The sequence below is a fragment of the Hippocampus guttulatus genome, chromosome 11 (assembly GCF_054856545.1).
Source record: "Hippocampus guttulatus isolate MCC_2025c chromosome 11, RoL_Hgut_1.0, whole genome shotgun sequence".
NCBI lineage: Eukaryota > Metazoa > Chordata > Actinopteri > Syngnathiformes > Syngnathidae > Hippocampus > Hippocampus guttulatus.
In genome coordinates, this window is record NC_141271.1 from 17,856,824 (window position 1) to 17,868,268 (window position 11,445).

General features: G+C 43.9%; 1 protein-coding gene across 2 annotated transcripts; it reads right to left on the bottom strand.

The window, feature by feature from the left end:
- Positions 1-44: 44 nt before the first annotated feature.
- On the bottom strand, positions 45-10,898 carry galnt3 (UDP-N-acetyl-alpha-D-galactosamine:polypeptide N-acetylgalactosaminyltransferase 3 (GalNAc-T3)). 2 transcript variants are annotated; one of them, XM_086124543.1, is made up of 14 exons: positions 10,802-10,898; positions 10,511-10,707; positions 10,134-10,423; positions 8,249-8,790; positions 6,351-6,523; positions 5,669-5,818; positions 5,134-5,368; positions 4,951-5,068; positions 3,617-3,817; positions 2,157-2,288; positions 1,840-1,941; positions 1,584-1,736; positions 1,072-1,200; positions 45-997 (listed from the first exon to the last, which is right to left on the bottom strand). In XM_086124543.1, the coding sequence occupies exons 3-13, from the start codon at positions 10,134-10,136 to the stop codon at positions 1,087-1,089; spliced, it is 1,923 nt and encodes a 640-aa protein (XP_085980669.1). In that variant the 5' UTR covers positions 10,137-10,423; positions 10,511-10,707; positions 10,802-10,898; the 3' UTR covers positions 45-997; positions 1,072-1,086. The 2 variants fall into 2 exon arrangements, with proteins under 2 accessions (XP_085980669.1, XP_085980668.1); XM_086124542.1 differs by having other exon boundaries at positions 45-1,200.
- Positions 10,899-11,445: the final 547 nt, after the last annotated feature.

Consider the following 11,445-nt stretch of genomic DNA (forward strand, 5'->3'; position numbering starts at 1 on the left):
TCATTTTGTTAGTCTACGACGCCCCCTGCAGGAGACGCTTAATATAGACAAATGGCTGCACATTTATTTTTTCCAAGTTCCCCCAGTTTGACATGAAAACCACACAGTAAGGCTGGTCAAGTTTGCAGTATTTAGGATAACTAGCACAAATGAGTTTGGCCTCTTACAGCACAGCGTGTTGGTCCGTCAAATTGAAGTACACATAGGCAGGTAAGCATTGCGGCATTTGCATCAGGGCGTTTCAGAGGCAGCCAACTTCATACCAAGAAAACAATGAACCCCGCAACAACGGTACTCCCCACACACTCATGCAGTAGATCACCTTTTCCCCCACCTCGTATAAAATAAAATGGCATTTAAGGCACTGGGTGAAAGTGGTCTTAAAAATAGATTCTTTGAAGGACTGTGCTCACGTTTGTGTTTCCGTTTTTTGAGTCAGTGTCTTTGGTGCGCTAATTGTAAGGCGTTTGTTTATCTTGTCATTGTTATTTTGTCATTTAATAGCTATACGATTCAATGTTGGCTTCACGTAGGTGCCATACAGCACGTTACAATGCTCATACGAGGCCAAGTGAAACTACACGTAGGGACAAAAGTCTTGGGGCACAGCTCTAAGGTATCAATGGATTCCTAAATGTCCGAATTTATCTTAATCCTGCTTCCAATTTAGTAGGAACAACTTTGCGCAGATCCATCAAGGCCTGATAAGATGGTTTGAAGTGAAAGAAATTGACAATCTGGTTAAAATCTTCCCAGGAGAGTGGAAGATTTTGGCCTAAATTCGGTATGTTTAATGGCCATGTGTCCCAATACTTTTGTTCGTACATTTGATTAAAAAAAAAAAAAAAAGGCACCAGTCAGCTCAGTGCACCTTCATGATTCCGAGCATCTTTGAGTGCACACTGTGCTCGGAGGCAACGTGTCCAAAACGTTTCCTCCCCACGGTGGCCCCCGACGTGCTTTCGCCAGACATTCAAACTTTGAAGCAGCGACAGTTCTGTTTTCATGTGTTAAAAATAAATTAAAAAGTCATTGCGGTCAGGAATCTATATATTTAAAAAAAAGGGATACTCAAGAGGTCCGCAGTCAGATAAAGGCCCAAAGCTGGTATCTGTCTGAAGGGTCGCATGGAGTGAGGGAGGGATGCTCAAAGCGGGCACTCAGACACATGTTGCTTCTCGGCAGGTAGATTAACTGGTTCTAGTTGAAGACAAACAAAAAGACACATTTTATTCCCTAACATTTTTGTGAAAAACACACGTGGAAATGAGGCCATAAAAAACTTTTTTCTTTTTTAAATGTATATATTTTGTAGTTCCCAGCAAAAGCCATTTTCTTTCCCAAAATTCTGAGTTCATCTCTCAAAAGAAAATATTTGTCACTAAACATGTCAGTCTTTTTCACCATCGTGTACGGATAAACAGACAAATTGCTTTGCACGCTGGGTGTTCTGATGTGAACTGACGCTTACGTTTTGATGACAAATTTAAAAGTTACACGTTCGCCTGAGGAGGGTGGAGGTGGGGGGGGGGGGCCGCAACAAGATCACTTTTCAAAATGGTTGAGCCCTAGATCAAACTTACATCCTGCATCTGCCACTTTTGCTCTGGTCCTACAGCCGTGTTCCTGCCTTTATACTGGCAGGCCTCCAGCTTGACGGGCCCCTGCACCCCGTGCAAACAAAGCTCCTTCTGAATGTTGTGTCGGATCTCATGATGCGTGGAGAACTCAAAATACTACAGGTGCGAGCAAACAAACAAACAACAAAAAAAAGTAATGAAAAGATTAAACCGTTATTCAATTTTTGTTGATAAGCAATAGAAGGCGTTCTCTTGAAACCTGGTTCCCTCCCAGTCCATGACATGGGTACATGATCAGCTGTTTGCCCCCGTCATTGTTCTCGCCGGCATCCAGACAAGAGTCCTTGCCCACATTTTTCACCTAAACACAAAGAAAGGACACCAAATGAAAAGCTAACAAACCCCGGCAAGCTGTTCAAACAGCTTGAGTGTCTGCAGAGAGTCAGTGGCGTCCAATTGGAACTGCTCCGGACTCGCTGGAGGTCCCGAGTACAAACCCGCAGCGGCTACACTGAGCCCTGAGGATTAGGAGTTGAGCAGAAGGGGGGGGGCTGACGGGTCAGTGTTCACACTTACCGCGCCAAAGCGCAGGGGGTTCAGATCGGGCATGAAGACCTCTGGATAGACGTTCTTCAAATACCAGGAGAAGCTCTTGCACTGCAGCCGCTCACGGAGCTCGACGCGCTTTGAGACATCCCCAAAGGTTTTCTGGAGAACAAAACACGGCCGAAACAAACAATGAAACTTGACATTATCGAAGAAGATGGGATGTTCTAAATCATGTTAAGGTCTAGATTAAGACTAACATGGATACACTGGACAGATATTTGACCATTTTTGTTGCACTTGCACTGACGTGTGTATGCGGGCTTTGTTTAAAAAAATATTAAAAAATAAAAACATTTTCATTCATTCTGCGACTCAAAACACTCCTATTGCAAATCATCTTAACCCATTGCAATGAATGGAAATGCCAATAATCCGTTCCACCCTCACAAACGATCATGACAATTGAATTGAATGAAAAGTAATTCCATTTCATATTTGTTGTTTCCGCACGCTTTCTTCTTCAACACACACTGCACTGCTCATTCTGGCGGGAGGGGTGAGATTCCCCAGACATGTTGCGAGTCAGAAAATGTGAATTTGAGTGGCGGCACTGCAGCACAGCTTCTGTTCGTATTGTTAACGCAGAGTGCAACCAATTTACTTTTTTTAACCCCCATTTCAAGTGTTGTGACAGAAATGCTCCAACTATAAGACATTTCCGAGCTGTAATTGCAACACGGCAGTACCGCGAGACCTTGCCGTTTTTGACGAATGTTATATCAGCATCCGATGCCGCCGCATGCCTACTCTCAACCCGTTTGTGGATACATGACGCAAGCTTTGGGCAGTTGACTTTTTCACGCAGAGCATTCTGGAACATGTCCTCCCGAACGGCAATTATATTTGTTACAAAGTGTCGAATTGTTATTGTTGTCGAAAAGATTACCGGTATTTTTGAAATTCCGAAATGTAGATGATGCTACTTATCCTCCTCCAAAGTGATAGCTAGTGCGCAGGACTCCTTCAAGAATGCATGTTGGAAGGTTACTCGAGGCGGAGCCCCGAGGGAGCTTTTTATGGCACCTAGGAGACCACATTTCAGGAAACGCTACGAGCCTCTGTCATTTGCCAGCCTTGGGTCGCTGCCTGCTGCCAGCAAGCTTTCATCGCGGCCATTTATTTCTTTTCAAACAATGTGCTTCCTTTTCCCCCCCCAAATGAGTTAAATACTGCACTTTGGACCCTCTTTGTAATCCTACACTTGAACCTGCAGAACGTATTTCACCTCGCGTGTAGTGTTGAGACATACAACCGCCGCTGCTTGGTAATTAGCAGAAGGATATGTTTAAACTTGCCTTCAAGAAGAGAGGTCCTGAAGCGCTACCACTATTGCGTCAATAAAAAAAATAAAAATAAAAAAAAACAGCGCGTGAAAGTAGATTTGAAGTGATTAACTGGGTAAACGCCGATGAGAAGTAAACACGTACATCTTTGGCCATCTGTCCCGCTTGCTGGTTACGACGGTAGAAGATCTCCTTATACTCGTCCATCCAGACCTCGGCCAGTCGGACCTGGTTGCGGGCGATGACCTGCGTGCCCTTGGGAAAAGTGTGGGGACTCTTGGTGCGGAAAACGTGGCCCACGACGGAGCACGGGATGATCTCCAGCTGCCCGCCGCACTGCCAGACCTGTGGTTGACAGGTCAACACCATTAAAAAAACAAAAACACTTCAAGCCTCGTTTCCACTTACGAGGTACAGTTTGGCAATTGTCATGTCAGCTACAATTAAGTACTGTACGGGGTGATCCAACTTTTGACACCAAATACCACATCATGAATATTTAGCTCTCAAAGTACCAAGACCAAGGCTGACATACAGTAGCAGAGAACACAAGTGGGTTTATCCGCCCCAAAAAGTGTATTTCACCCTTGTGAGGTGTTCATATTTCTGTATTTTAGACAAGGTTCATGGGGCTGGCGGAAATCTGTGATCAAGTCTGAAATGTGACAGATGGACTGTTATTTAGAATTGTTCCCACTTCTGGTCAAATGTTTGGGAATGAGAGAGCGAAGGTGTTGACTTTGTAACAATGTTGCAAAGGAAAGGTCCAAAACTCAAAATGTTCACAATTGAGAGCAGAACATCCTGTAATATAAAATGTGTTCTGATACGCGCTTGTCACAGAAAAACGAGTTCAGCTGAGGATTTGTTGGGGGTGGGAAGGGGGGGGGGGGGGGGTTTCCTTCAGAAAAAAACCCCAAAATAATAAAAAAAACAGCCTACAGAGCCAAACACCAAATGGGGTTTATTATTTTAAGATACTGTAACATTATACAGTTCAGATTTTTTTTAAAAAACACTTAATGATTCAATTACACTTTTAGATAAGTTTAAAAAAAAGGACCTACATATAAGTAAGAATACAACTGAAATGTATGCGAGAGAAAAAAAAGTTGCATTTTCTACAATTTGACAACAAAATTCAGTGAGTGTACGCCACAATGGGAATCGCTGCTGTGACATGACAATAGTAGCTTATTGTACAGTGTAGTACAGTATGAAATAACAGCTTTGACACACATTTACAAGACATAATTTGATCACGCTAGCGTCTGCAAAGTCACAATACAATAGAAGCGGCTGTCAAACTCCGGCCCTGATTCCAATGATCAGCTCATCAGCAAGCTCTGCAGTCCTGATCATTTGAATCAGGTGAGTTGGAGGAGCTAAACATCGAGAACATGCAGGATGAGTGCCCCTTGTGGACCGGACACCTGCTTGGTGGAAATGAGGTACGTTTATGCCTGGGCATTCCTTACCCTGAAAGACATTTCAATATTCTCGCCACCCCAGATTTCCATTTGCTCATCATAGCTTCCAATGTGGTAGAAATATTCCTTGGAGATGGAGAACAGCCCGCCGGCAAAAGTGGGCGTCCTGCAAAAGACTTGAATGAAAAAGTCGTTTTCGCAAGAGTCCATGTCGCGGGACGCTCGGCTTACTTAATTGGGTACGTTTCGTCCTTCCTCCTGTTTTTCTCATGATCCGGAAGACTCTCCCATCCAAAGGACAAGCCCCAGTCAAAGTTGCCCCGGTTGTGGTTCTGGCCGGACGGGGACGGCTTCATGAACTCAAAGGTGTTGAGGTCAATGGTTGATATGTCAGGACTGACCACGGCGGTCGAGTTCTCCGCAATCCTGGCAAGCAGCGGCTCCAGCCAGCCGTGAAAGCATTCGCCTGCGAGGACAAGAAACGGACTCACACCGGCTCCTTCACTACGGTCATCGGCGTGTCTGGCACGCAATGTGACGACCAAGGAGTTTGCACGAGCCAAGACTTTTTAGAAAACTTGTACTCGTATAGACTTTATATGAATTTAAAAATAAATAAAAACTAAAACAACACTAAAACTATGCAAATTTACAAACAAAGCATGCTCCCAAAATAAATAAATAAATAAAATAAACCTACTTGAAAAACGACAACAAAAAAAAAGTCACAATGAAACAAATACTAACTATAATGGTGTGGACTCACAATGGGCATCCAGAAAGGTGAGGGTGTCACCGGTAGCCACAGACGCGCCCAGTAATCGAGCAGTAATCAGGCCTTTCCTCTCTACTTGCCGGACGACCCGGACAATACCGAGAGCTTTCAGATACTCGTCCAACTCGCCCTTAAGCACATCTGAAAGGCAAGTATCAAAAAGGTTAAAATGACACCGTGAATGAGTTTGACAGTTATAAACCATCTGGTTAAGCTCCATATAAAAGGCGCGGGGACTGTCCAGCTGATAAAACTCACAATCGTTGGCATGCGTGACTCAACCAGAATAAAGGAAAGCTAGCTTTGCTGCTAATCCTCAATATGGGCAGCTATTTGGTCAAACCTGTTTCCACAGAGTACGGCTGCTGCCTATCCGGCCACCACGTGTGGGCCTGGCTCCCTTTCAGTAACTGAATCTAAAAGGCTCCAAATGGACTGAAGTCTCCCCAAGGATTCTGTTACTTCCCTCCACCGGGCCTCTTTTTTTGCAAGAGTCATTTCGGAGCTCTGACTGTGAAGTCCTCTTAGGGAAAGTATTCACCTTCACTTCTCACTTCCTCCAGCTACAATAGAGGAAAAGGGCTTCCTCCCCACCGCACCGCATGAAATCAAACCCTGCAAAGAGAAACGAGTGATTGGCTCCTAAGGCCCCCCCCCCCCCCCCCCGTTTTACCATCAGCGCTGGCGTCGTCCACCAGGATAATCTCCTTGAGGAGAATGGCAGGGGATGTATGCAGGACGCTGTACACCGTCCTGAGCAGGGTGCTCCAAGCCTCATTGTGAAAGACGATTATCACGCTGGTGGTTGGCAAGCGAGGGCATCGCTTGAAGGTTTGCTCAATACATCTGCGGAGAGAGGCACAAAGATCTATCTGTCCCGAGCACTCCGGAAGGCTTCCTCTATGCCGTGTTTGATTACTGCTGTGACACCGTGTGGGGTGGCAACATTTTATTTATTTTTTCCTTCAAATGGGCAGTGGGAGAAACTATTTGATTGTCAGAGATTAAAAATTACGCATCTGGTTGTTGTGTACGTTACGTGTACTGCGATGGCATGCGGGCTGAGATGGGGGCACCTCAGAGGGGTGTGCTGTCATGAACCAAATGTAAGTGACTTTGCTTGAGTTGGCCTACCCGGTTAATATGGGTAGGCATGCTGAAGCAAAGTCTCCGTGAGAGCAATCATCTCTGTGGTTTCTGTCTGACTCCACTTGCAAAAACCAAACGCAATGGATTTGCTGGAGCTCAGGCTCGAGTCTTGTATTACCGCCCCCCCCACCCCACCCCCAATACCACAATCTATGTTATGCAAAGACCCGAGTGTTTTTGCGCTTCACCTCCACAAAAAGGAAGTTACAGTAGAACCTCTGCATATGGAACCTGGTCAACGCCCCCATTCTCGGCCCCAATATGACTTGACTGATAAAGTTTGAACGCTAACAACAGTGTTTTGTTTTTTTAACTTTTGATATTTGTAACAATTCCAATTCAAATCTATTTTTGGGGATGACGTCACAAGATGCCATAATGTATTGGGCAAGACCTCAGACGACCGCAGAGAAGCTCAGAATGATTAAAAAATATATATTTTTTGCAACACTTATTCCGTAGAAGGGACAGACTCAAAATGGACGTTGACGGGGAAAGATAAGAAAGAACTATAAGAAGATGAATATTAAGCAGAAGTTAGTTGAAGTAAGAAGACTCTTACTCAAAGCAGCAAGACTCTGGGGTCGCCATTAGCTTTGCCAACATAATTTGTGATTTCCAGCGGGGAACTTATTTTTCACTTGTATGACAGTTAAGAATGTTAACAAAAAAATGACATAACACATTTCCTCTGCGCCATTATTTCCTATGGGAATCATGAATTTAGAGCTTCCATTGTAATTTATAGTACTTGCACAAAATACGGCTCAGGGGCCACATCTGGCCCGCCCACGGTCTTTGACCGGCCCTCACTGTGACAACGAAGTCAAAGAAAAAATGGAGAAAAAAAAAGAGACAAGCAAAAACAACAACATCGGTCCTAATGTTAGCGAAATTATTTAAGATTTGCATGTTGGCTTCGCCTAAGCGTTCCACTTTCTCTTTTGGTCACTTTGCAAGATTAATTGCCCACCCATGATTTCGAGTTTACCTTGGAAAAACTAAAGGGACAGTTTCCTCAAACTTCTGTAAATGGCTAAAGCTTAAGTGGGGAACATATTTTTGTAAATAGTTTTGCAACATTATGATAGGTCACTTTTCACAAGTGTTTGTGGTCTCTGGATTATCAGACTATTCAGTTACAAATGGACATAGCACAAGTAGGTGGGGTTTGCGGTCTATACTTTTGTCATAGTGTGCCAGTTGAATGTTATTGTTTTATTACTATTATCATTTCTGTTATAAATCGGCACAGCACAACAAGTAGGTGCAACCGCAGCTTTGGTGCTGTGCAATTATTTGGGAAAGGAGTGAGCACAATTTGGTTGGCACAAACATTGCCGACTCCATATCGAGTTTAAGATCAAGTCAAACATGAGTTCTTTTGTATGAACAGGATGAAGAGTGCGCAAGCAAACATACTCTGGTGGTCTCGTGTCGGCGCCCAGGTCTCGGCTCAGGGAGATGCGATCGCTGGCATACAGATTGAAGCAGTGCTTCTGCTCGCCCGTCTCTTTTTCCTTCTGTTCTGCGGGGCTCAGCGAGTCCGTCCGGAAGGGCTTGCCAGCGGCGCCGGGCGCCAGCGGGTTCTGGGGAGGCCTCTCCAAGGCCGGTTTGAGCTCGGCGGCTGTGTAGCGACCCGGCAAGCAGGACGCACCGTTCGCACTGTGCTTCTGACGTATGGGGGCTCTAATCTGCAACTTGGGCATGGCGTCCCTGAAGTTATTAACCGCTCCCATCACCATGCCCAGCATGGTATCCTGCTTCTCTTTGATCTCCTTGAGCCACGGATCCTCCCGTTGACTTCGGCTCTCCACTTCCCATTGTATCAAGAACACAAACGTGACAAAGACCAGTGCAGCTACGATCAGTTTCAGAGGATGCAGTCGTCGTCGGAACACTCGGCGCAGTATTGTCATTCTTCTTGGATGGAGACCCAGGCTGGGTTTAAACTGCAGTCCCAACTGCAATGCATCGATAGAGAACCAGTGTCAAAAGTCAGCTTCACTTCTAGGTTTTACATCACTATAAAGTGTCGTTTATGTCCTCGACAGAACCACTCAGTCATCATTAAAAAGGAGCAGAATAAGTAAACTGAAGCGGCCAAACATTGGCACAATGAGGAGTCCTAAGTTTCTATCATCGAGATGTCAATCACAGTGGTTTGCCAGCTACAGTATGTGTAAGGAGTGGCTGGGTGGGTGAAGAAAAGCGGCCATTTTCTGTCAGACTGGTTGCCCGCAATTGTGCTGGCTGAGTTTGTGTCTGTCTTAAAACAAACTTTTTTTTTTTTTAATCATACCGGTAATATAAAAAAATCATTAGGATTATCCCCCAAAGACAAAGTTGGAAAACCTGTATGGCCTCCATTTTTGGGTTGAGATACAGACTTTCCCCAAAACCATCCATTTCCAGGCACGAGAACCACTTGAGGCTCGGACTGTTCCATACAGGGTTGAATACTGTCAATTCCGATCGGATTATCCAGAAGCGAGATCGGCCGATCTTGATCGCATGGATTAGCTGCATATTTTCCAATGTTACAGATGCTGACATAGAAACCCAGCTAAAAGGCGTGTCAACCATGTTGGCAGGTAGAATGTTTTAATCAAAATGAAAGGCATAAAAATTACGTTGTAACTTGCTTATGCCCGATCCGATTTTTCTAAGGTTGGCTTTTTTTGTCAATGCCAAAATGAGTGCAAATTACACAGAATATGACCAAAAAAGACCAACATTTTTCTTTATCGTTTTAATTTACGATGCAATTTCAAGTTCCAGCAATCCCTGCTTTCGTTTTTCGTGCCGTCCACACACGTTGAATGAACTAACAGCGTTGCCCCTCCTTGCTCAGCCTCATAATGCTGGTCTCATGTGAATAAATTAACATTTGCAATTTTACACACACACACACACAGTTGGTGTTTATGTGTGCATTGTCTGCTTGCAGTTAAAATATAGATTTTTTTAACCGTGTGAGAGCTTTACCAAGGTATTTCTAACATCATAACATCTAAATACACTTGATATGAAGCGCAATAATAAGTCAAGCTTTTGGGGAGGTCTCAAAGGCACTTTATGGCAATACTGTAATGACTTTGCTCTCCGACATAACACAGGAAAAGTTGACCTCGTGCGGTTAAACATACAACTCGTTCGATATAGAACAAGTACTAAAATTAACTCCATCCACACGTTATCTGAACCGCTTAATCCTCACACACAAAATTAATTTGTGAAATTGTCATCAATCAGTAAACCACACTACTGAGGATTCCGTTAGGGGGGAAAAATCACAAAAGCTTACCATGATTCAGGGAGCCCGACGTGCGATAAAAAAAAACTCCCAAATCGACTCCAACAAAAACACAAGGACCGAATTCATGTCTCTTTCCGACCGGGTTACGCGTCGCTGCCTACACCGACGCGAAGGAGAAGCTGGTTTTGGTCGGGTAGAGAGAGAGAGAAAAAAAAACCCTAAAAAAGATTTGTACTTGGCCAAACTTCCGTCTAGTTGGATCCAGGTGCGCCGCTCTCAGGTAGGGGGCGGGGACCTAGTTGTGCGCATGCGCGAACTATGCGTGTCAGACTCCATGGCTGCAATAAAAGGAGAAAAAGCCAACAAATATGAAATGTCTTATTTGCAAACCAAATATTCAAAATCATTTATAAGTTGTAACTTACATGAGGACACGCAGTCGCCTTTTCGTGAAGTTTACAGTCTCGGTTCATAAAGGCGGGCGTGTGTTTATTGTGCAGTCGCTCGCGTTAAATGAATCAATGAAGGATGATGCCGGTGGCGTTTGTTCAAGAGCTCCATTCATCAGGTTGCTGGGATACAAATAGTGGAGGAACGCGCTGGATTTCCGCACCGAGAAAATCTGGCGAAAGTTAAATGAAAAATGACAAAAAGAACAATAATAATTCGTGAAAACAATGATGCATTGGTTCTTGTTTTCACATCCCAACACTTACCTGTCGATGGATCAAAAATCTCCCAGCTCTTTGCTTCAGTGGTGCCGATGAGGAGTTTGATGTCAAGAGGAGCAGCGACGTGGATCGCACCAGTGGGGGAAACTGCCCTCGGCCACTACTGTGCAGTGTGTCTGCCTTCAACTGGGCTGGCTCACACACTGCAAGCATCCACGTATCGTACAGAAATACAATCCAAAAACAGTAAGATCTACAAGTACCGCAATGATGACTAAGATAAAAGGAAAAAAGTAAAAGCAAGAAAGGGGTTTATTCTTAAAAATATGTTTACTATTTTTGCCAACCTCTGCAACTGGAGTTTGAACATTAACACTGCTTAAATATTGGTTAAATAAACTGTTCTTACATAACACTGGCAGACAAATGCAAAGATGCAAGTAAACGTTTCGAGATCAATTTTGTGCTCTTATTCCAAATCTTTCCTTGTTTTTCTCTATTACATAATAATAATAATATGTAATATATTTATTAATATCATTGAATTCAGGTAAGGTTCATAAACTGGTAGATTTTTTTAATGAAACATCAGAAATATAAATTACATGGTAAAACCCGTACTGCACAAGCTTTTATAGGTCAAACCTAAAAACAAAACAATTAAAATATCCCCCCAAAAAAGATGTGCT

Bases quoted from the DNA above. Each gene is read 5' to 3' on its own strand.
- galnt3 (XM_086124543.1), bottom strand. The intron at 5,819-6,350 runs GTAAAACGGGGG...CTTGCCTTTCAG, and splicing joins GGACGACGCCAGCGCTGATG to ATGTGCTTAAGGGCGAGTTG. The intron at 3,818-4,950 runs GTAAGGAATGCC...TGTCAACCACAG, and splicing joins ATATTGAAATGTCTTTCAGG to GTCTGGCAGTGCGGCGGGCA.